General features: G+C 41.0%; 3 protein-coding genes across 4 annotated transcripts in view; 1 reads left to right on the top strand and 2 right to left on the bottom strand.

Moving 5' to 3' along the window:
* The window catches only part of iqcd (IQ motif containing D), a 6,239-nt gene extending 4,017 nt beyond the window's left edge, over nucleotides 1–2,222 (bottom strand). The window contains exon 1 of one of the 2 annotated variants that reach the window (XM_034216364.1): nucleotides 2,061–2,222. In XM_034216364.1, the coding sequence (XP_034072255.1) occupies nucleotides 2,061–2,083 (23 nt within the window). In that variant the 5' untranslated portion in view covers nucleotides 2,084–2,222. Of the gene's footprint in view, nucleotides 1–37; nucleotides 323–2,060 lie in introns of those variants that run through there. The other variant, XM_034216365.1, reaches the window with a different exon arrangement.
* Nucleotides 594–12,670, top strand: tpcn1 (two pore segment channel 1). Its single transcript, XM_034216360.1, has 26 exons — nucleotides 594–869; nucleotides 4,002–4,138; nucleotides 4,660–4,836; nucleotides 4,942–5,055; nucleotides 5,572–5,702; nucleotides 6,247–6,335; nucleotides 6,443–6,477; nucleotides 6,582–6,640; nucleotides 6,820–6,919; nucleotides 7,030–7,146; nucleotides 7,233–7,357; nucleotides 7,622–7,670; nucleotides 7,757–7,820; nucleotides 8,145–8,189; nucleotides 8,285–8,341; nucleotides 8,427–8,480; nucleotides 8,622–8,694; nucleotides 9,211–9,318; nucleotides 9,409–9,570; nucleotides 9,707–9,822; nucleotides 10,196–10,242; nucleotides 10,331–10,399; nucleotides 10,512–10,608; nucleotides 11,056–11,195; nucleotides 11,287–11,367; nucleotides 11,697–12,670. The coding sequence occupies exons 1-26, from the start codon at nucleotides 779–781 to the stop codon at nucleotides 11,841–11,843; spliced, it is 2,484 nt and encodes an 827-aa protein (XP_034072251.1). The 5' UTR covers nucleotides 594–778; the 3' UTR covers nucleotides 11,844–12,670.
* On the bottom strand, nucleotides 12,475–25,021 carry slc8b1 (solute carrier family 8 member B1). Its single transcript, XM_034216361.1, has 15 exons — nucleotides 24,629–25,021; nucleotides 23,062–23,214; nucleotides 19,424–19,476; nucleotides 18,923–18,980; nucleotides 18,210–18,315; nucleotides 17,871–18,038; nucleotides 16,907–17,020; nucleotides 16,744–16,815; nucleotides 16,521–16,651; nucleotides 15,933–16,074; nucleotides 15,691–15,812; nucleotides 13,440–13,593; nucleotides 13,280–13,360; nucleotides 13,112–13,176; nucleotides 12,475–13,012 (listed from the first exon to the last, which is right to left on the bottom strand). Exons 1-15 carry the CDS (start codon nucleotides 24,791–24,793, stop codon nucleotides 12,824–12,826), a joined length of 1,773 nt encoding a protein of 590 aa, XP_034072252.1. The 5' UTR covers nucleotides 24,794–25,021; the 3' UTR covers nucleotides 12,475–12,823.

The following is a 25,021-nucleotide window of genomic DNA, read 5'->3' as shown; positions in this document are numbered from 1 at the left end:
ATATATATATTGACATATAAACTAGTAAAGCTCTTACCTGTCTACTTGCTGGTCTCAGACGAAAAATATTGTTTACATGTTGCTAAGATACCACCGTAGACAAAACACTGGCACATCTAATTGGGGGAAAAAACATGATCAACCTATGGTCTGTTTCGAATATATAATTAATTGTGAAAAAATAAAAATACTTAATTGTTTTAACACGTGTTTTTACAACATTGTTTTAAAAATGATTGACTTTTATTTTGAAAGGTTGGCAACTCTGCCGGCTGCCCTGCTGCCGTGAAATGTTTCGGTGTCGCGAATGTTTGTTGATACCACAGTAGCCTATCATCTGTGCTGTATAGCTTTCTTTTAGTGTCGTTGATAAGTGTCAGATAGTGTTGTTTGAGGAAGGATTTATTTTTATCGATATAGAATCGGAGGACTTATTTGTAGGTTTGGTGTTATCAGAACATCTGTTATTGGTTATTAAAGCTTTGTGATGATGCAACCGTGATGCAAACAGACAGCAGTTAGTGATCCAGTGGATCTGACAGGACAACACCATCAACCCGCGGGCCCTGTCAGCTGCTAACAACCTAAAAGCTGCTAGTTCCTGTTTTAAATGACTTATACTTAGCTCTGTCTCAGTTAGCACCGCCTGAAAAGTCCTCTGTTTGTTTGCTAAACAGCGAGCACCCAAGATGTGTCTTTGCGGAACAAACCGCGCACTTATTTAGCCTGTGGGCGGATTAGACAACTCTATTTACATTAAGCCTGTTTATCTGCTAACATGGAGTCAGACGACGATGTGCCTCTCATCTTAACATGGGACGAAGCAAACAGCGGTCTGCTCAGCGAGGAGACCGAGAGAGGAGACGAAAGTGAGTTGTGTCATATCCCCACAATGCAGACAATTGTTTGGCCAAACCCATGACCGTGGACACTGGTGTTGCTAATAGCTGCCATATTCAGTGTTAAGTCACTAAGTAGATTTACTCAAGTACTGTACTTAACTACCATTTTGGAAGACTTCTACTTCCATTTTTTGAGTTTAAACTTTTACCCCACTACAATTCAGAAGTAAATCATGTTCTTTCACTCATTACATTACATTGCATTTAGCTAACGCTTTTATTCAAAGCGACTTACAATAAGTACATTCGACCAGGAAGACTCCACTACATTTCTTTAATATCATTAATATTATATCTAATGTAAAACTAGCTTCACCTCTACCAGCTTTTATTAACATCAATGCATCAATAATTATAATCAAAACATATAATATATTATTCTGAAAAGTGCATAATGAGTACTTTTACTATTGGTCCTTTAAGTATATTTTGATGCTAATACCTTTGTACTTTAACTTGAGTCATATTTTGAATGCAGGTCATATACTTGTCACAAAGTATTCCTACACTCTGGTACTTCTACTTTAACTTAAGTACAATATCTGAGTACTTCTCCCACCTCCTTATTATAATAATATAATGGCAGAGTTTAAGATGTTGGCCTAGAATTAAAGTCAACATCCCTCTGAGCATATTACCATCTTTGCACTCTATCTCCCCTCCATGAAGATTATCAGGGTTTAAAATCAAGTGTGTCCTCACTTACCACTGTGGCAGTTTACTTAACATTCCTACCTGTCGCAAAATATCATATATAAGTCATATTATGCTATGTCACAAAAAATACACCTTACATCCTTTGTATTGTGTTCATACAAAGTCATAGTATAGTATAAATGTATATATAATATGTCGTATAAATGTCTTGTGTGCGATAAAAAAAATGATGTCATATCAAATATAATTTCATTAAAAAAATCCTAATGTATGCACAAATAAAAGTCATAGATTAGTATGTCGTAAACAAATCTCATAGTGTTGTACAATGTTAAATTATTGTCTAAAATCATTTTAGGTGTCGTTGGTGTTTTATTCTGTTTTGGCTCCATTGTTTTGTATTCATATAACTGCAAAGTGTTATTTATAGAAGAATATTTAGTATTTTTGTCTAGGCTATTATTGCAGTATATGTTGTGAAGGTAAAGCTTGTCTACTCACCAGATGTGCACTAGCCTGGTCATAGCCGTTTAATGTTGTTTACAGTCAGCTGCATACATTCTGCACATCCAGGCCCTGCTGCTGTAACGGAGAGAAGAGATTGTCCACTATGCTTGGAGGTCACGTGTGTGCGTGTGAGTGTGCATGTGTGTGTGTGCTCAAAGTACGTATGGGTATCCATGCATCAACTCAACATAATAATCCTGCTGCCTTTGTATTCCTCACATACAAGCTACAAAATGACCCGTCTGAGAACCTGCTGCCTCAGCACACCGGTGCACCCCCCGCCCCTCCCTGGTGCTCATGGACCGCATGTGTGTGTTGTGTGTGAATGTCTGCAGCCTGTGTGTAAGTGTGTTTGTGTGTGAGCAAACTGAAGCATTTACTCTTGCTCTGGAGCTGAACAGGAAGAGGGGAGAAGTTTTTTTTTTTGTCCTCAGGATATTTGGTAGTGGTGGACAGACAAGGAGGAAGTATCATACTGTTCTTTCTGATTGTTGTTGGAGCTTTCTGCAAAAAGAGGGAGTTTGAACCTGGACACTGAGAACGAAGGCTGGATTGTATCCCTTCAGTGGCAAATCACTTGTGGAGTTCAGTTTAACTGCTGGTGGTCAGGACCCTTGAGATCACCACAAAACTAGATTGTATTCGTCCTACTGCTGAGCCTATTTGTGCTTCTGTGTGCCTGACCCCAACGTGTTTTTCACTGGGACAACATATTATTGTTCTCTAACAAATGAGGGGTTGACACACGGTGTTCTTCTGTCAGGATAACAGCCAGGCTGCCGCTGGACTGGAATCTGACCTTCACATCTCAGCTGCTGCTGTCCTAGCTTACAGGAACAGTGTGTGACTGCTTTTCAGAGGCTCATTTCATCTCCTCTATGTTTTATTCCAAGGACGTGTGCAGAAGCCGAGACATGTGATGCACAGCACATGCGAAGAACACCCAGATAGACTCGCATAGGATTGAAGTATGCAGCTGCTGGAAGACAAATGGAGGGATTGCTTTTTTTAAGAAAGAAACTGATTCGTACTAAAGAAGGATCTTGCTTTAATCTATAATTTCAGGTTATGAGATAAAATATTAATTGTAATTCTGATATGCTACTGCTTTTTCAGTGTTATTAGATATTTAGATGTCATCCCTGTCTTTTGAAGTAAGTCATTCTCCTTGTTGTATCATAGGATTAATTCCTCTTTTTGGTTGATCTGAGTGGTGCCTGTATCCTGTCTATGCCAGGAAGGGGACGGTTTAGACAATGTGAAATCAGTGCAAACACGGCATTTTCTTACTGACTGTATGCACGGGGTTGAAAGTTCAATCTGTGTGGCTATGGCAGTAACATTTTACTGTCACCGGTATCTCTCATTAAGGCGGTTGTAAAAGTCACTTTTTTTATAGAAGCAAACAATTGTCAGAAAATAACTTTTGAAGCACCGTCAACAGCTTTAAAAGGTGTTTTGTTTCCAGTGTCGCTTTGATCCCCCGTTTTAGTTTGAATATTCCTGGATCTGTAAGGACTCTCATCCTGACTTTGTGTCTGGAGTTTGAATCAGGCCTGGAATGTTTGGCCCTTAGTATCTCCAGATGTGTGTGAATGCTGAAACAAGACCAGTGCACTGTGAATGACACACACACACACACACACACACACACACACTTGTGCTGTGGGACCTTTATTCATTCATACAGCTGCGATACTCAGACAAACTGATCAATGGAGTGCATATGCGGACAGGCAGCTGATTCCCATGAAGATCAGACTCACAGCGGGACTCCAGTAGTGATCTCCTCGTATGCCTTACAGTTAGAACTAGACTGCATTGGTAGGACCCTCTATGTACTGTGTTTGTGTAACCCATATTGGGAACTTCATTGTTATTTTGTTCTTTTCCACATCATGTATTAATACACTGACACTTACGTGTTTCTTCCAGATGGAGGAGGAGGAAATTATGACATAGTGAACAATGCTGTGATCTCAACGCCCGGGCCACAACTCCACAGAGCCCAAAATGCGTCCTTACGGCAGAGCTGGGAGATGAACTTCCAAGAGGCGGCCATCTACCTGCAGGTACCCAGAGCAGTGAAGTGTGTCATGTGATAGTTACGGAGTGTGCCAGACTGCTGAGTCCACATGGTTATATAATGGTTTTTATTGCATCCTTCTCACTGTACTACATGTGATGGGTAAACTTTGTACTCATTCAAATTTCGAAGTATATATAAATAAAGTAGTGAAACAGGGAAGCTCAAATGAGGAATTTCATGGTAAAATCATCTTATTGTTTGTAATTCATTATAGTTTTAAGGAGTTGCACAGTTCATGTGTAATGATGTTAAGTGTGTTTTTATAGGTATTGTTTTACATTTAGTGTTTTGTCTCAAAATGAATTGTGTCTATTCTTCAGGCCTGACAGTGTTTTGAATGCGTGACGATTTTTAAAACACTATAAATTGGGCATTGCTTGAACTCTTCTTCACTGCCTTTGTTGGCACATTACCGCTACCTACTGGTGATGAATCAGTTTGAATCAACCCGCATTGACATGACATTATGCGATTTAAATGCGTCCTTTTAAATGTCACACACAGGAGGGAGAGAACAATGATAAGTTCTTCACCCATCCTCGAAACCCTAAGGCATTGGCAGCGTACCTGTTTGCCCACAACCACCTGTTCTACATGATGGAGCTGCTGACAGGCCTGCTGCTGATGATGCTGTCGCTGTGTGAAGCCCCCGCTGTGCCCTCACTGCGTCTGGACGTCTACGTGAGTAAACACACACACACACACACACACACACACACACACACACACACACACACACACACACAGCTCCCTCTAAAAGCCCCTTTGTTTTTGATCCCTCTGCAGGTCCATGCCACTCTGGAGCTGCTGGCTCTGGTTATGATGGCGTTCGAGCTATGCATGAAACTGCGCTGGTTAGGCTTCCATACCTTCATACGACACAAGAGGACCATGGTGAAGGTAACTGATCCATGATGGGGTCTTTCTGATGACATTATAGAAGTGCTGCTGGGTTCTGGTAAAAATGAGAATCAAAATGTTTTCAACTCAAAATTGGAATCCTGATTTCTCCTATCATTCTTAAGAACACCATTTTAAAAAAAATGATTGTCCACATTGTTTTCATGTAGACAGAACAGTCAATATGATGACTCGTTAAAGGATAACCTGTCTAACAGCTGATGGGGATTTCCCACAGGTTGTGATGTGTCATGTTTTATTTTTTCTTGAAAAGTAATGCAGGCTTTTCTATTGTCATCTTTGAATTCTCTGCCAAAAAGCAGACAGTCGTAAGCACCGTGTTTCGTGGTGGAATGAATTGGTAAATTAATTTGTTCTTCCTCACCTTCGCTGTTGATTTTGGTTGTGTGGATTCATTGTGCAGCCCAGCTTTAGTTACTTCAGCATGCTGGATGCTTTACATCAAATGGTCTGGTCCACTGCACATTGTTCATGACGTCTCTCCTCCTTGTTCAGACGTCTGTGTTGCTGCTACAGTTTGTGGAGGCCATTGTGGTTCTGATCAGACAGACGTCTCACGTGAGAGTGACCAGAGCTCTCAGACCAATCTTCCTGGTGGACTGTAGATACTGTGGTGCTGTGCGCAGGTACACGTACATTACATTACATTACATTGCATTTAGCTGACGCTTTTATCCAAAGCGACTTACAATAAGTACATTCGACCAGGAAGACGCAACCTTGAAGAAAACAGAATCATATAAGTACATCAGGTTTCATAGAGCCAAAACATTTCAAGTGCTACTCAACTGGCTTTAGATAAGCCAGTCCTTTTATTAGTATAAAAGTGCTTTGTTAATAGTTCTATCGCTCGAAGTGGAGTCGAAAGAGATGAGTTTTCAGTCTGCGCCGGAAGATGTGCAAGCTATCTGCCGTCCTGATGTGACCAAAACATCACACATTCACGCAGTCAGGTCAAATTCATGGCCAAATAGGATTTTCAGCTAGTTTAATGTACACAATTCGTTGTAAATTGACTTGCCAAAAAGGACATTTACTACTCACTGATGGTCAGTTTTAATCACCTATTTGTAAATTGCTTAATTCAAAGTAATCTCCCTTTTCCATGTGTCCATGATTTCACTGTTAAACCATTCATTTTACTGACTAATGTTTCTTTTATCCAATCAGAAACTTGCGACAGATCTTCCAGTCCCTCCCACCTTTCATTGACATCCTCCTACTGCTGCTTTTCTTCATGGTTATATTTGCTATGTTGGGTAAGAATGCAAAGAGAAACATAGAAACTAGTTTGGGGGGGTTTTGGTTTTTGTGGCATTATTTCCTGTTACTCTGTGTGCATTACTATCCTGTTGTCTCATTCCAGGTTTCTGCCTTTTCTCTCCGAACAAAACGGACCCGGTATGTTGAGTCTTTAGTGCCCGACATGAGTTTATCTGAGTTGTGTTAGTCTGGGGATTTTTTGGTGTCAGGTTTCTGTGTTAAAGCCTGTGCTCTCGCCGCAGTACTTCAGCACCCTGGAGAACAGCCTCGTCAGTCTGTTTGTGCTGGTCACCACAGCAAAGTAAGCACGGCCACACAAAACACAAAGCACTGTTCCAGTTTTACATACATGCCATGCAAGCAGAACTTCCTGCTTTCAGAGCTCATCATAAATGATGTTTTATTTCCCCTCACCACATTTGGCTGATTCCACAGTTTTAATGTTATACCTCATTTCTCGTGTTTCCCTTTTTCTTGTAGTTTCCCTGATGTGATGATGCCTTCCTACTCCAAGAACCGCTGGTCTTGTGTGTTCTTCATTGTCTACCTCTCCATAGAGCTCTACTTCATCATGAACCTGGTACTTTGTTTCCACCACTTATAATACCTCAGTTATAATAAGATATGGCTTATTTCAAGTGTTTTTTAAACATGTCCACTCATCAGCCTCCCTTCTCTTTCCCCCCACAGCTCCTCGCAGTTGTGTTCGATACGTTTAATGACGTTGAGAAGATGAAGTTTAAATCTCTTTTACTTCACAAACGCTCCGCTATTGACCATGCCTTCCAGCTGTTAGTTAGCCGGCAGGTAAGCCCTCACCAATGTTTATTTGGTACAAGTTATTTATTTAATATGAAGCACTCACAAACACTGTGTTGTTGTTTTCTCTGCAGAGGCCGTCAGGTGTGACACTAAAACAGTTTGATGGTCTCATGCGATTTTACAGACCACGGATGTCTGCAAGAGACCGCTTCCTCACATATAAAGCTCTTAACACCTCAGGGGCTCCAATGCTCAGGTAACTGCCTCAAACTAAAATTGGAATGCTCCTCAATGTTTTACTTTCAGTCACATGCACAAGTGTGTGACCTCTTACACATATGTATCTGCAGACTGTGCTACACTTACATTTAAACATGATGATTGGATTTTAATCAAATTAAACTTGGTAAACGGTTGTCCAACAGAATGACATATTGAAGCATGGCACCAATAGCCCCTCCTTGTGGCCATTGGTAGATCTTCACCTGTTAAGTTATATTTCCTGTCTGTTCTGCTTCAGTCTACAGGACTTTTATAAGTTCTATGAGGTCACTGGCCTTAAATGGAAGGTGAGTATCCTTACATATGTGCAGTTATATTTCACACTTTTTGTTGTTGTTGTACGTTTAAATATAAAGCTATGTGTGTGTTCTAGGCACGACGCAGTGGAGAACATTGGTTTGATGATCTTCCACACACGACCTTCCTCATTTTCAAAGGCAAGTCTCTTTTCCTCCTGTTCTTCTGTTCATCAGACCAACAAACCTGTGTCTTAAGTTCTTACTCTCAGCCTTACTTGGGGCGGTAGTGGCGAAGTCGATAGGGACTTGGCTTGGCAACTGGAAGGTCACCAGTTCAAGTCCCGGCAAGACCAAGTGCTACCGAGGTGTCCCTGAGCAAGGCACTGCTCCCCGGGCGCCGTTCAAAATGGCAGCACACTGCTCCTAACACTAGGATGGGTCAAATGCAGAGAAACAATTTCCCCACGGGGATTAATAAAGTATATCAACTCAACTTACTCTCAGCCTTCTTTACTTCACTAGGTATCAACCTGCTCGTGAAGTCAAAGGCCTTTCAATACGCCATGTGTAAGTGATATCATTTACATTCTCCCAGCTGGTCCCAGAGATATCGATGCAAAGTCTCTAATCATAAACTTGTTTTATCTTCTCTCTTGCTGCAGGTGTGGTGGTGGCCATCAATGGCGTATGGATCCTCGTGGAGACATACTCTCTGAATAGTAAGATCTTTCCTGATGATAAACACAGAGGACTGAAGCAAAGTGTTTTGAACTACAGATCACTCATCTTCCTGTCCTCATGCAGGTGGATTCTCCTGGTCCAGATTTGTTCCCTGGAGTTACATTGTTTTTCTAACCAGTGAGTACACTGTGTGCAGTTTCCCACTCACACAGAAAAGTATCATATGCTAATGAATTGGTCATAGAGGGTGTCAAGAATGACAGTTGTTTACATTCACTTACACCAATATTAACTCTGCTTCTGTCTTTCCATTTTTAGTTTATGGTGTAGAGGTGTTGTTGAAAATAACTGGTTTGGGGCCGATGGCTTATATCAGCTCTGGGTGGAATCTGTGAGTAATAACTTGGATACTGGGTCGATTGATTTACATATTCAGAGAGTACTGAATCCATAATGGTCAGAATTGTAGACAGGTAATGCCCAGCTCCACAGTGAGCATAAGAATATATATATCTGTACATTTGGATTCAGTACTGTTACTGAAACTTTAAAGGCACAATGAGAAGGATTTGAAATGTATAGATTTAAATACTTCCCCTCCACTTTTCTCTTTTTATGTTGCTGTGTTCCGGAAATGTCTTGGTTTCAACCTCCTAAAAAAAAAAGAATTAACCTGGTGCTATATCTTAAACGCGCTTCCAAGAAGAAGCTAAGCAAATGGTGGACACTGCCCATAAAAACATGCAAATTATAGTGAGCCAAGTTTAAGTGTTTACAAACTGCAACATACACATCTTTCTCACTGTGCCTTTAATGTGGGTCTTTAGTGAAAACACAACTTAAATCTATTTTAAATGTCTGGTTTTGTGTGTTTTTGACATTAATGCTCACTGTGATGCATGTCCAGGTTTGACTTCACTGTGACGTTGTTTGCCTTCCTCGGTCTGATTGCTCTTGCCTTTGATATGGAGCCGTTTTACTTCATCGTAGTCCTCAGACCACTTCAGCTGCTCCGGTACGCGCTCCGGTATTTCTTAAGAGTATTATGTACTTATATTTCACAGTTTTTCTTTATGTTTAACTGTTGGTCTGTTGTCTTTCTCAGGTTGTTTAAGATAAAGCAGCGGTATCGTAATGTGTTGGACACCATGTTCGAGCTCTTTCCCAGGATGGCCAGTCTGGGGTTGACATTAATCATCTTCTACTACTCCTTTGCGATTGTTGGGATGGAGTTCTTTGCAGATGTGGTTTACCCCAACTGCTGCAAGTGAGTCGAGTAACTGCAAGTCATTTTTCAGTTGTATCCACATTGGGAGATCTGGATAAATAGGCTGTAACTTTGATCTTCTGCATGTTTTCATACCTGCTGGCTCAAGAGGATAAATTAGTTTTTATTTTCTCAGCACCAGCACAGTGGCAGACTCCTACAGACTGAGAAACGTCACGATTGGCAACAAAACAGTGTTGCAAGAAGGATACTATTATCTCAACAACTTCAACAACATTCTCAGCAGCTTTGGTAATTTTTCTTTTCAAAAATGCTGGAGATATTCTTTGTTGGTATTGTTAAGGAATCCCATGAATGTGCGTTAGTCCATCGGCACTTTACAACTTCCCGTCTGTCTGTGCTTCATGCAGCTCATTCGTTCCTACAGATGACCAAAGACACATCACTTAAATATAAGAAACCTGAATCATTTCCATTTATTTGAACCTTTAGTTGATGCGGACTGTATAGTTTGTGCTTATTATCTTTGTTGTATTTGCTCTAAGCTGCTGTGACATTAACAATTCTTCTCAAAAATGGGATCAGTAATATTTATTTAGATGTGTACATTTTCCAGTTATCTAATTTGTCGATTTATTTCTTCCTCTTCGTTTTTTTTCTCCAGTGACTCTTTTTGAATTGACTGTGGTCAACAACTGGTACATTACAATGGTAAGATGAAGTCATTTATTGGTGGTCTTTCATCCGACCCCACTCTGCAGCCTTGTCATTGATCAGAGTGTGTTTCCCTCTCCCACAGGAAGGAGTCACTTCTATGACGACGCACTGGAGCCGGCTCTACTTCATGACCTTTTACATAGTTACCATGGTGAGTGTAGTCATTTGTGTTTGTGATTTGTGTCTGGAAGTAAACACTGCATTTCTGCTTTTATCTGTGTGTCAGTGTGACTGTGAATGATTGTCATTTTGATTTTCTCCAGGTGGTGATGACCATCATCGTAGCGTTCATTCTGGATGCGTTTGTGTTCCGCATGAACTACAGCCGCAAGAACCGGGAACCAGTGGAGAACCCAGAGGGTGAGAAACTGGTGCAAATTGAAACAAGAGAACCAATCAAAAACAATAACATGGCGCCAAATGTATGGAGCCTGTCAGGACATAGAGAGAGATGCAGAGCTATCCTACCCTCCCTGATGTTTTGGGAAATATACCAAAGGAAGGAACTCCTGCATGGCAAATCTGAATCAAGTTTTTTGCCACGTACGTTTACATGTACAAGACATTTTCTTTGGTGTACGATGTTGGAAACATAAACAACATAAGAAAATAAGTTGTAAGAAAATATAAAAAAAACTATTTAGCATTAAAAAATAATAAAGACAAGTGTTTACAAATATACAAAATAAACTAAAACACGTAGTACAATAAATAGATTCAAAGCAAGATAATTTATGTTTTGTTCTGAACAAAAACCTTCCTTATGAAAGTGAGTCATTCTGTCTGTGTGTGCTCTTATTTCTTTAGATGAAAACGGGATAGTGTTCGAAGTCGAGGTGAGTCGGGATGAGGCTCTGGCCACTCTGGAGCTTTTCAAACAGACGTGCCCAGGACCGTCCTCCCTCAGCTCTCTACAGGGAGTCCTACAGGCCATGGACAGGGGAGGGGTAAGAAAACACACACACACCACATGTTTTACTCCTTCTCCTCACATGAAGTCCCACTAACCAGCCCTCCCTCCTGCTTTGCTGTGCACAGCATACGTCTCTGGTGTACCTGGGCCGCAGGTCTAGGACCAAGAGTGACCTAAGCATGAAAATGTACGAGGAGGAGATACAGGTAAGAAACTGAAGAAATAATTCAGATGAAAAACTGTGTCCCATTGCTTTTCCTTACCAACTTTCTTTTATCTCAATGGACAAGTAATAATAGTAACAGTAATCTGACTGCACTTACACTAGGCTACGTGATTATGATAGTCGTTATAGACTTTGGTCTGCCATCTCCTTTAAAAATGTTGCTGCTACAAGGAATTGTGGGACAGAATTATCTCCTTATCTTTCATAAACGATGGGCCACTGGATCCCTATGCTAAGAGAACAATTCACTATGTAGGGAACTTTTCTAACCAAAAAAAATCTCCTTACCTTCTGTACGTCTCGTTTCAGCAAGAGTGGTATGCAGAGTATTCGAGGGAAAACCTGCCTGAGTTGGACCAAAGCCCGGGTCAGGATCTGGACAGTCCCGTCTCTGACCCGTCTTCCTTCCCCGAGCCTCAGCTCAATGCACAGACTGGACTTCACAGCGTCAACTAACACATAGTTAGCAAGCAGTACTGTACATACACAGCACCATCTCAGTGTTTTCAAATGCAGAGGAGCTCCCATCACTCCAGGTCTTTTCCAGTTCCCCCACTCGCTCTATTTGCCACAGTGGGAAACTAGTCCGGGGCCTTTTGGACTGACGTGAGAGGGAGACGAGTTGATAAAGACAGAAAGACAGCAGTGCTGGTCTGTTGCTGGACCAGTGAAGCGTTGATGTCCTTTTCAAAGACTGATATTACGTATACTGCTGAAGGCCATTTGTGACCTCCTGAAAATCCTGTAGTGCTTAAACCCCGATGCCTTAGTTAAGTGGCTCCTCTGATCAGTATCAACAGACACTACATTTAAGTTCTCTTAAGACCAAAAGTACAAACAATCCTTTTAGCTCAACCCAATGCAACAATAACAGTGTATCTCCTAACTAATGTTAAACGGATTCAAAGTATTTTCTATAACTTCTTATTCTGTGATGTGTTTCAGTTAGTAAGAAGGGATTTTGTTTGAGTTATGTGCATTTATGTATTTTTGCTGTACTATCATATGGCTGGTAACTGCTAATTGACCTACAATGTATCATATAACACAGACCAGCATAGCATTACCACGACCTGTAAAACACATACCAAACCAAAATTATTTAATGCCCGTATAGCCGTTTTGTACAAGGTCATTTTAACATTTTGATTCTCAGTATATTTGACAAATTCACAATGTTTTAAAGTATACATTTTTACAACCTGTGTTTTCATTCTGGACTCCCAAAGTGCCAGATCCAGTCAGCACAAACAAAACATTTAATAAAAGGCACAGTGTAATAATTTCAGCTCTCCCTGAGCAGAGAAGTCTCAGTCTTATTGATTTGCCAGTTTGGCATGTGCAGGTTTCTGTTGTTGAATGAATACAGATTTCACATTATGCCCAGCAGAGGCGAATCTGTTCCAGTGTGTCATTTTGCTTTACTGAAGTCAGATCTACACAAAGTGTATCTTTCCAAACTCTGTAAGCAGCGCAATGATAAGGAAGATCGCGTAGAAGACGAGGAGAAAAATCCCGTAGTTTCGACCCAAGTGGAACTGGCTCATAGGAACGATGACGAAGGACAGAACCAAAGACAAACCCAGCGATGCTGCAAGAACCCACGTCAAACCATCTGTTTCAAACTGAGGAGGAGAAAGAGACAAAGGTTGTTAGATCCAATAGAAAGTCTTTGCATCTTAATGGTTTGTGTTTAAAAAAAAACTATGAACTCCTGTGATTACCTGCACATCATTGTGTGTTTCAACCATCTGCATCAGACCTCCTAAACCAACTCCAAGCAGCATGTCTGAAGGGAAAACAGTCAAGGAGCATTTATTCCCAACCATCTTTACACATACTGTATGTGATGTCTTTAGATTGATAGACGATCTCTTATAAAAAAAGGATACTGAAAATGATGCCTCCAAAGCAGGCAGAAATGGCCATCCGTGGGTAACCCTGCCGGGCGATGGTGATGTCCGAAAAACAGTCTGAAAAAAGAAGAAGTTATACATAATGTGCTAAAAATTACAGTACACTCATATTTTAGTAAACAACAATGAGTTTCACCTCCTATGCTGTTGCCCCAGGCCAAAAGAGTGAGTCCCAGCACGGTGTTGCTGAGACTCAGCACCACACCGAGCATGTGCAGAAGACTGACCACTTCTGAGGCGGCTGCGCTGATCAACAACGCACTCACCAGGAAGCCCAGCAGAGAAAACAGCTGGAGAAGAGAAACACAACCATGGATTAAACCTACATTTATCCAATCTGGAAAAAAAAGTACTCGAATGATAAATAAATTGTGATGAATACATACTGCATTTATTTTTAAGCCTTGCTAGCAACATGGCTCTAGGGATGGCAATGTAATTTCGTTCAGTCACCCACTGTGAACCCAGGGTTGCCAACTCTCACGCATCTGGCGTGTGACACACGCTTTCACTCTCAATCTCACGCTCTCACGCCAAAAACAAGAATACCGAAGACTAGAAACGGTTTTGAAAACTTGTCAGGTAGTGATCGTCTTCTCAATAGAACATCTTTGATAATGTCTTCTGGCCAATCAGAATCAAGATAACGGCGTGGTGTTGTTGCAGGAAGTCCCCACGGAGAATACTTTTGCTGTAGTACATCTCTATATACATCGATACAACATTACGTGTTGATTTCTGAAATAAGACCCCACGGTTTGATGATTGATAGGTGTGTGGGCTGTCTTTCATTTTGACACACAGAACAATGGGGGCTATCCACAATGTAAAGTAATTCACACAGCCTCTTCCCTCTGTGAGGGAAGAGCAGGTTCAGCTGTCTGAACAAAGTAACACAAAGCTAAAATGGCATTCATTTTTTTTAAATATGTCGTGGAATACTAGATTTATTTATTTTTCTTCTCAAGAGAGTACCAGAATGTGTATTTTATGTTAGTATTTCAAAAAATCTCCTGGGGGAGAATCGCCCGGACCCCCCTGCAGGGGTTGGGTTTTCAGCATGTCAACTCTATCACCTGTGGAGAAATTGCAGGATTGGCTCCAGGTCGCCCTTTTTATTTACTACAAGACAAATGTGCCTTTTTATTTCATACAGTTCAATTTGGATTGAGACAGGGAAATAATCTAACCCTCACGCGTGGCGTTTCACTGTCAAGGGGGGCGTGTATGTAATTACAATGCAAATACTGACTTCACCCCACCACTGTATGGGTTAGCCCTACCATAGATTACCCAACAAAAATACTCTCTGGCAACTGCCGACCCGTGTTGCGCATGCGTAGATCTAAGATCCAGTAGAAATGATACAAAAGTAAAAGTCTGCTGCTTATTGTTCTACTAGGCCAAAATAGAGTGTGTTAATTAATATGTTTGGCAGTTTGGAGTAAGTCTGTAGATTTGTTTGTGTGTGTGTTTCATGTATAGGCCTCTCACGATAATTAATTTTGTTGGATACATTTTCCAGGAAATTATTGCGATAAACGATAATATTGTCGGCACCGTTGTATGACCGTTTTAGACCACTGACATAATGATAATATATAATAATAATTGAAGTACATCCTTTCGAACTGCTAGTCACATCCTCATGTAAATAGCAATTTATCGAGTTCATTTTTATTTATCGTACGATAAGTCAATTAATTGCTTATCGCGACAGGCACACAATAAAACAGTGGAAACAAACATGTGTTTGACTTTCATTAGTGAATGAAACGTTGTGCCCTTTATAGTCTGTGTCCAATTTTGTGTATTTGTATATATTGTATATATATCCTATATCCTATATATATGCTAAGGTCCCGCTGCTGACACGATAGCAGTCATTTAGTGCGCATATGTGTAATTAAACCCATGATATCAAAATCTCACTCCAGCCAGGTACCCAAAGTTGGCAACCCTGGTGAACCAGCCTGAAATATCTCAACAACTAATGAATGTATTGCCAGAATATGTTATATAAATAGTTTTGGGGTATGAAAAGTTCCTGCAAAACTCAACAACATGCCTGTTAGCCTCAACTGTCCTTTGTTTGAAGTGCTCATTAGCAAAAGCTAGCATGCTGACCATTTAAACAATGCTGGTGAACATTGTAAACATCCTTTTAATATTAGCATGTGGGCATGTTAGCATTTAGTTGTGTAGCGCTGAGACTTACAGAGCAGACATGGCTGTAAACTCTTAGTTGTGTTAAAGTTATAGACGATTGCATCTTCTACATTTGAGACCTGACCTGAAGGTGGCACTGAAATTAACCCTAAAAAAAGCTTCATATCCTGTATATTTGGAGATTGCTAGCTCCTTTTCTAATCTCGACAAATACTTACTGAATGATATTTGGGAGGGGAGTCATTAGTGGTGGTGCAGAAGGCGATAGCAGACAGGAAGAATCCCAGCAGGAGCATCAGCAGCCAGACGGGAAACTGCCCTTGGATCAAATAATCTGCATCTAGACATTAGTTGAGGAACACATGAAGACTTCAATAAACAAAACTACAATGGCAGGCTAATGATTTAACCGTATATTTGATCTTATTATGGCTGCTTCAGTATGTCATGCTGCTCTTACAGGCCCCAGACTGGAAGGTGAGCAGACAGGCCAGAGGAGCGGTGGTCAGATGGAGGCAGTTCAGCGGGCGTCTCCAGTTCCTGTCTTCTTTATCGGGGTCGACCACAGGGATGCAGAGCAGCAGCACCACCTCTAGGGGCGTCTGATTAGAGTTTTAAATAGACTTTAACTCATTTTACTTGGTGTACTTGTTGCGGCTGTAGTAATCCAAAAAAAGTGCCGCGAGGGACTAAACAAGAGAAAAACATTGTCTGACGCGCAAGAAAATAATCTATCCACTGGTATGTGTTTGACCTTTTATTTGCAAACGAAACAAGCAAAAATACAATTGTTTCTAGTCCATATCGAGAATGCGATTGCGTACAAAAATGTTCCTTCCCCAGCTCAATCCCCCTCCATTTAAGACAAAGTGCGCAGGTAAGAGCAACCGGATAAAACCTCAAACGTCACCACCCAAATCCAAAAGACACGCCCACCACCTATAGTGACTCAAGAAATATGACGTAACAAACACAGAAAATACTTTACATGTGGCTCCTACAGTACTAACCAGATTCATTCAGACATTGAGCTTCACAGCCCACCCACCTTCAGTATTTTGAGAGCCCTCCAGCTCCAGGTTTTTCTCCTCCACTTCCTGCTGTCCACCGGGTTCATGGAGCTCAGCAGGATCTGACTCGTGGACTCGGAGTAGGGCAGAAGCGGCCTGTACTCTGACTCTGAAACACACATGCACGTGCAGCTTATGGTCCTGATCATGCAAAATAAATCCTGGTGTTTATCAACTTAAATTGTCGTGTTGCATTCCTACCGTACTCCTGTTGGACGGTTCCTCCATTCAGGCAGGGAACGTCATCATCAGACGAGTCAGACGAGTGAAACTCTGTTGCAAAGACAAAACATATCATCAATGGGGAAATGTGTAAACATATTTTTTATTTTGATGTGGGTGTAAATGTATTTGTGTTTCTAACCTGGAATTTGTGCAGTACTTTGCACACTGGAGTTAATCAAACGTTTCTGCCGGTTGTAGATGAACGCGCTGATAATAACTATCAACACGTACACCACATAGAGGCCAAGGTACCCTAGGAAAAAGGAAATGAAGCAAAGTGAAGATCATATACTGAAAGACTGAAGTGAAACTGCTCTTAAAACTCTTAATGTAGGGCTTTTAACAAAAGGCTTTAAAGTTCAACTTATATTTACATTTTTAAATCGATCATAGCTCAGATCACATTTTGATCAAAAAAATCTGCACATACATTTTAAATGCAGAAATACATCAATGTTATTCATTTCTCAAGTGTTCCTGATATGGGGTCCCTGAATATTCTCTATATTGTTAGGGGTCCTTGGCAAAAAAGGACCTTACCTAACACCAGATACAAATATTTTTAAAATATGCCTCCAGAGACTTCAGAGAAACATACGGCTGAGTGAGTCTGAACTGCAATCTGAGTTAGATTTGGTCAGAAAATAGATGAGATTACAGATGACAAGAAAACACTCGCATGCACACACTTTGCATACACAACTGCATTCACAAAGGAGGAACTTCACTTTTTTTCTGGCCTAAATGTGGCTTATGCCTCATTGAATCTGTTACCGGGTTACCAAAACAAACAAACAAATGGCTCTGAAGCAGAGCTGAGGCGGTAAAGTCCACCAATGCCATGGAGTGTGTTACATTTAGTATATTATTTGAGTCAAGTCATTAGGCTTTACAATTCGTACAGTATGTGACACTCTCTGTCCTTGGACCTTTCCAGCCCAGAAACCAGTAAGTGATTTCAATCATACAAAATGATGATTGTTTATTATTAGCCAAGTGCATGTTAAAAATGCCTCTCAAAAAAGGACCAATATGCAACACCCTGAGGAAGAAGGAAACATTGTCAATCCGTATAAACACATTGTGTGTGTTTGTGTATGTACCCAGTGTTTCTCCCAGTGTGGAGGTTCCTCTGTACAACATGAGGAAAGTCCAAAACACAGCCACCATGTAGAAGATGACGTCCCGCAGAAATGGACGGGAGGCCACAGCGAAAGGCTTGACCAGCGCCACGCTGCCGGCAACCACTGTGGTGACAAATATACCAGCTCCTGTGTGTGGAGGGGGACATATCAACCAGGTTTCCATATTAAACAGCTTTAGTTGTTTAAGGTGTGTGTGTGTGTGTGTGTGTGTGTGTGTGTGTGTGTGTGTGTGTGTGTGTGTGTGTGTGTGTGTGTGTGTGTGAGAGAGAGAGAGAGAGAGAGAGAGACTGTGCCTACCAAATAAGGCTCCGACAGCCAGTCCAGCAGTGTGTGGGTGGGAGAATGCTGCCATAGCACTAAAGACGTCCGGAGCACCATTACCAAGAGCGAGGAACGTCACACCCTCAGAACAAACACCAGTCAAGGAACATGTTCTCAACAAATAATGCATTTAACAACATAAAGTCTAACAAGTAACGAGAGGAACAAGAACCATCTCTGTTGGAGCTGTTTATATATTTTGTATTTCTGAATAATAATTATTGTTATTATTTACAGGTGTTTAAGTGTTTATGCTTTTATTTTGAAGGCCGTTTTAGGTACCTGGTGATCGGTATAAATTGGAGACAGGTGGTGGTGGGATCATTGCACCAGCATAGGCATATCTTTTCTTTTTTTACCAGGCTGACTAAGGAAAGCCATAGGAAAGGCTGCAGGAAATGAATATATAGAACATCTGTTAATTGTACTATTGTTGTGTGATATAAGATCATCAGAAATAAATGCCCATTAAGGATATTCTTGCCTGGATTTGGATCCTTTCCCCTGCGTGAGATTCGCTAACGGGTGCCTCAGCAGAGTTCATTTTCTGTTTGATTTTCGCCATAGACCTTGGTCTATGTTGGTGGATAATCCGTTTTATGGAATGGCTTTGTACTCGTTAAACATAAATACTGTATATCAAAGTGTTAACTTGTGAGGAAAGTGCCGTAGATGTAGATAAAGGATACGGCCACGTTGTGAGTGAGGTGCAGACTGGTACAGATGGCTGACAGGTTGGGACAGAAACTGGGAAGAAACAGTAAAAAAACAAGTGAGTATGATCCTAAGAAAAGCAAATACAGATGAAAAGCATCTCATAATTTCTACACGATATTCTTCCTGAAATGTTATATTAAAGAAGACACATTACAGTTACTAAAGTGCATTGGGTTCAGTGGGTGAAGTTTGAATGAGAACAAATTGTCCTTCCTGCTTTGAAGAAATCTCACAACTCAAGTGAAACAATGGAGAAAATCTCTCGACAGTCATGTGACTCTTTTCCATGTGACTATAAGGCTGACCCCACTGAGGCTGTAAATGTGTGTGCACTGTGCAGTGTGCACATGAGGTCGGTTATACTCTCAATAGGTGAAACAAATGCTAATTATTTAGGCTTTCATGCATGACACACATACTGTAAAGGGGAACTTGTCTGACACATATTTACAATAGCAACCAAAGAAACTTACAATTTAGACGCTGTGAGTCCCAGAATGATGAACAAAAAGAGCAGCCATATAACCTGTGGAGAAGCAGAAGAGTGTGAACTAGAGAATGCAATTCCTGAAGAAATTGCTAGTGGGAATGCTTTATGCTGAAAAGCTGACGCTAAACTGCTATGCTGAAATGCAATGTGTAAGAAGAAAGTGAAGAATTTAGATTGAAATAATACATGAACACTGGGGGCTTGAATGTGTGATAAGAGAAGAAAAGAAAGTAAAAAAGCTTGGAAAAGCAGCAGAATATTTGAACTGCAAACTATTGAACTAACTTGATGGTGAATGATCTGTCGCCATGGCAACGGTATTTGATGACACCCCATAATACGCTTAGATATGTTGATGGCTGCATCGTTACCAAACATGTGAAGTGTTGGGCTGTTTGGAACATTTTCCTTGAAGTTATGAGAAAACCGTGTTTCATGGCGAGCATTGTGTTGCCATGGCAACAGCATTTGAAGCCATTATCTGAAGTCTGGTGCTGTTTTAGGACATTTGCATAGGTATCACGACAACATTGTGTTTTATGGCGAGGGATGCGTTTCCATGGCAACAGCCTATGGTGAGATCTCAGATTTGGCGTAGAGCTGTTGAGGCATGGACCGGTGATATACAAGCGAAGTTTGGGGGACGATCGGACCGTGTCCATTGGAGTTACAGCGACATCGTGTTTTATGGCGAGGGATTTCCATGGAAACGGCATATGATGACACCCCATAATTGACGTAGAGCTGTTGAGGGTAGGACCAGAGCCATATATATACCATATATATACCATATCTATATGGCGCTGGGTAGGACCATTAACCATTATCTGAAGTCTGTTGCTCTGAGCATGTCAGTTGGAGTTATGACATCATCGTGTTCCATGAGACAGGTGTTTATATTTGAGCTAACGACGTGTCCAGAGATCAAAGGTTTCCATGGCATTTTGTTTAATTATTTTTGCTTTATTTTATTTTATTTTTCAAGCTACGAGATGTTTTCCTACGTTTCTCATGAAAAATGATGTCTCAGGAATGTAGGGTTTGGGAATTATGGCAGGTTTAAAAGAAAATATGAAGGCAAAATTAAATCTGTCCTCCACTCTAGCTGTGACATCACGCACTCTAAAATCTGAAGAAGGCCTCTTTACCAAGGTCTGAACAATGTTTAATATCTCTAAAAGCAAGAATCAGATTTAAAAGTTGTCAGAAAGATTTGTGACATTTTAAAGTTGGAATGAGGTTTGAGTGAAAGTATGAAGGAACAGTTAGCAGTTGAAGTTGCATGAAGATTGTTCATGAAGATTGTGACTTCCATGTTAAAAATTTGATGAATTATGGGATGTATCTCTGGAATTATGAAAGTTATGAATAAGTAAAGTAATAGCCATCGATTCCCGACCGACCTGAACGTTTTGATGTTTGAACGGAGTTTCTGCGATGTGGAATGTGGGAGAAGAAGAGGCGCAAAATAACCCGGCGGAATAATAAAGAATTTCGTGCGTAGCATAACAGATAGTGGGAATGCTGTGTCAGCATTCAGGGGCGTCGCCTAAAGCCCTGAATGTTTTTTCTGTAGCCCCGGACAATTCTCCCTCAATAATATATAATACATTAACCGTGCTTTACGTGAACCTCATCATGACACAAGAGAGGACAGCAGAACTGTAATTTCCCGTGTTCAGTGAATGCAACAGAGACCAATCAGAGAGTTGATTGGAAATAAACGTGTGCTTGTGTCATTCAAGCTCTGCTGTGTGTGTGTGATAGAGGGAGAGAGGGGGACCGGTGCCAGCAGGGACCGTGTTGTTAGCATCTGGTTAGCTAGCTGCACTAACCGACATAAGGAGCTGTTTCCACAACAAGCTGGAGGAGCGTCCTCTCATCTCAGACTGAGAGGCTCTGTGAGCTAAACAAAGGACTCTCTGAGTGTTTAGATAGTTAACTTTAGTCTAAGTTATCTCAGTGGGTCTCAAACGGTTTGGTCACAAATTATTCAAAAGATTATCTCTGCGGCACACCTTCATATGATCAATATAGTTTTAAAAAAAACAAGAGAATAAAGGAAAAACAGTTATGAAATCTACTATGCAGTAAAACAAGAATAGAGTTTAAAAGGAGAGTGATTTGTAAAATATCCATAAAGAAAAAGAAAATCTGTTTACAGTTTTGTTTCATATGGGTGTTCCCCTAGTGTGCCCTTGAGTAAGGCACTTAGCCCTAGTTACTCCAGGGAGAATGTCCCTGTAATTGGTAATTGTAAGTCGCTTTGGATAAAAGCATCAGCTAAAAGCATCAGCTAAAATGAAATGTAATGTGTTGAGAGATGTATCCATAGATCTCTCCATGTTGCTCTCAAAGTGCACCAGATTGATGCTTTTAACTTCAATATTTAAAAAAAATCTTCACGGGGGAGCATCCCCCCGGACCCCCCTAGAGGACGTGAGGTCCGCCCCCCACTCATAAAAAATAGCACTTTACCCCTGCCTATATGCCGTGAGCTGATTATCGAGCCTTCATTGTAACAGTTGCGGGTGTACTGTGTGTGTGCGTGTGGGGAGTGTTGCAGTAGAAAATTGCACTGTAGCGTCACTGTGGGCTAAGCCCCGAATGTTTTCAGGTCCAGGCGACGCCCCTGGTCAGCATTCCCACTAAATAAGTGCTGCTGCAGTCTGTGATACTCAGATAAAGGCTCTATAAGCTTATCAGGTAGAATACATTGATAAGCATGGCCTTGTTTCACTACACTGATCCTGTTGTTTCTATTCTGAAACATGGATGTTTTATATATTATATAGAATATCCTTGGTAGATTTTGTGATATCTCCCTCGTAATCCCCCCCCCCCCCCCAAATATGCTTACTGATTTATCAGTGTGACAGTTTGTCATGCAGAAAAAAATGCAATTCAGGAAGTTCCCAAGTTGAGCAGAAAGTGAAATGACTGGGGTTGTTTCTCAATGTCGAGTAAAGCTGCTCCAGAGCCACTATTTCAAGCAATGTTCCAATGTCCAGCATACTTGGAATTCTACCGAGCCCGGCGTATTTAGCGGGAAATGTCGAGGCTGCACATGTCTGCGGTCTTAAAATCCCCACAATGCTTTGCGCACGGACCAATTTCCCCAAATCTGTGGCGGAAAATGTAAGGCGGGGCCTCTCATATGACGCACACCTGCACACTTCCTCGCCTGTTCCACTCTTCGTTTTCCGAATGCCAGGAAGTATACTTGCCTCGCTTCTGAAGCAAGTGACTCGGAAGACATGTGCTACCAAGCAAGCGTACTCGACATTGAGAAACACCCTGAGTGTCGTAAAACAGAGGTGTGATCATTCCTAGTCCTCCTAGCAAAGTCATCTTCCTCAAAACTGAGCTGAGCTGCAGTTTCACGCTGACCACACTCTCACTCACACACACACACACACACACACACACACACACACACACACCACACACACACACACACACACACACACACACACACACACACACACACACACACACACACACACACACACACACACACACACACACACACACACACACACACACACACACACACACACACACACACACACACACACACACACACACACACACACACACACACACACACACACATCTTACACAGAGAGTGATGGTGAGGGGTGTGAGGTTTGGAGGAAGCAGACAGAAGGCCAGATTAAGGTAGTTGAGGAAGCCATCTTCCAAGTTGCAGTCTGGAGTGTTCTTCACAAACGCACAGCGGTCTGCAGCACTGACGTTCATCACAAGGTCACACTGTACACACACAGAGAAAGACACATCAGTTCACCTAGGCCTACTTAGAGGTCTAAATGACTACAATTATACAGCCGCCATCTCCCATCATTATAGGGCTTAATAAATATGATAATAAATACTTCCAAAATTCCAAGTATTGTGAAAGACATCACAAGAATAATGTTTTATAATAATTGATATTGCTGTGTTAAGCATCAAGTACAATACACACTAGACACTACATTTGGCAGCTTTGCAATGTTTTGCCAAGAGAAAAAAGAGACCATCCCGTTGCTGTGATTTGATCAAACGTAAAAAGTACGTAAGAATAATATCAACTGAGACCAAGCACTAAGGAGGACATAGATAATGTTCCAGCAAATGAACCGCTTGAAAAAAAAGGAACTTCATTGCATTGTTGCAAAGAATATGTATAGAAATGAAATAATGATATAAAGAACAAGCAGCCCAGCTACATCCAGGGCCTAATAATACCCAGAGATATTATATAGAAAGGTGACATTTACAAACATGATAAAGAAGAATATAAGAATAATAATGAGAACACATTAACAATACTTAAGAGATCAATACAACACCACCACTAACTACAACCTCATTATTAAACATGGAGTTAATGACCTTTTGGAAACCTTTTGGAAACCGGCCAAAGCTTCTTGTTGGATATGAGACAAGATGTTGTTGCGGGTTTCATAAGATTATATAACTGTTCCTAACAAAGTGTTATGGGTGCCAGGTAGTGTGTAGAAAGATGTTTCTATATGCTGTCTGCTACTGATCATGTGACAACCTGTACGCTTCAATCAAACTATGCTGTTACAATTGGTACTGGCAGTAAAACCTGATCATCTTGGGTAGTCACATTCACAAGAAGAAATGGACTGGCACTGAACCAAATATTGCACAGTTTAACTTACAATGGCGCCACTATTAAAGATATTTAAAAAAGGCAGGCAATCAAAACTAAATTTGTTTTTAATCCCGATTTCCTTTATATCCTTTAATGTATTTAACACGTGTGGCGCATTGGCCTAGTGCATTGGTGTTCAGATCAGGGGGGCACAGGTTCAAACCCCACTGCAGTCAGTTGTGTCCCTGGGCAAGACACTTCCCCCCAAATTGCTCCTGTGGGGATTGTCCACAGTATTGAGTATGTAAGTCACTTTGGATAAAAGCGTCTAACAAGTAACGTGTTATATCTATTTTTCTATCTTGTCTTTTTAATATTTTCTTGTCATTTTATTTATCTCTTATCACGGTCAGCTATATGTTTGTTAATCTGTGAAACCCACTGAGACAAAGGTGTGTTGTGATATTGGGCTGTATAAATAGACTTTGATTTGATATCATGTTTGATATACACATATTTTCTTGAATCAAATAAAAAGATCATTAGGTCGACCCCACCGACCTCATCGTTGTTGCTTTGGTACATCATGGTTAGTGTGGTGTTTAAAGCCCGCACGGCTGATCCGACTCCACGCTGGTTCCGGGGGACATGGGAGAGCGAGGTCACCTGTTGATGATCCGATATCACGAGCAGCAGGAGTGACAGGTAAACAGAGCGAGACATCATTCACTTTACCCAGGAGTCGCGTCCATTCTGGTGGAGAGGACTGTGCTGGGTTGTGTTGCTCTTACAACCTTTAAAGTTTAAATAATAACTGGTAAAATAAAACGGCTTCTGTTTTATCCACACGTCGATTATTCTGTAGTTTTTTTTATTAAAGTCTCTTACAGAGATTATCCGCTCAGATTCAATGTCCGCGTACACTGTGTACAGTGCACAGTCTGTGAAAACAGC

The sequence above is a fragment of the Gymnodraco acuticeps genome, unplaced genomic scaffold (genome assembly GCF_902827175.1).
Source record: "Gymnodraco acuticeps unplaced genomic scaffold, fGymAcu1.1, whole genome shotgun sequence".
Taxonomy (NCBI): Eukaryota; Metazoa; Chordata; class Actinopteri; order Perciformes; family Bathydraconidae; genus Gymnodraco; species Gymnodraco acuticeps.
Note: the sequence above shows the minus strand (reverse complement) of the source record. Positions and strands in the feature narration are given on the sequence as shown.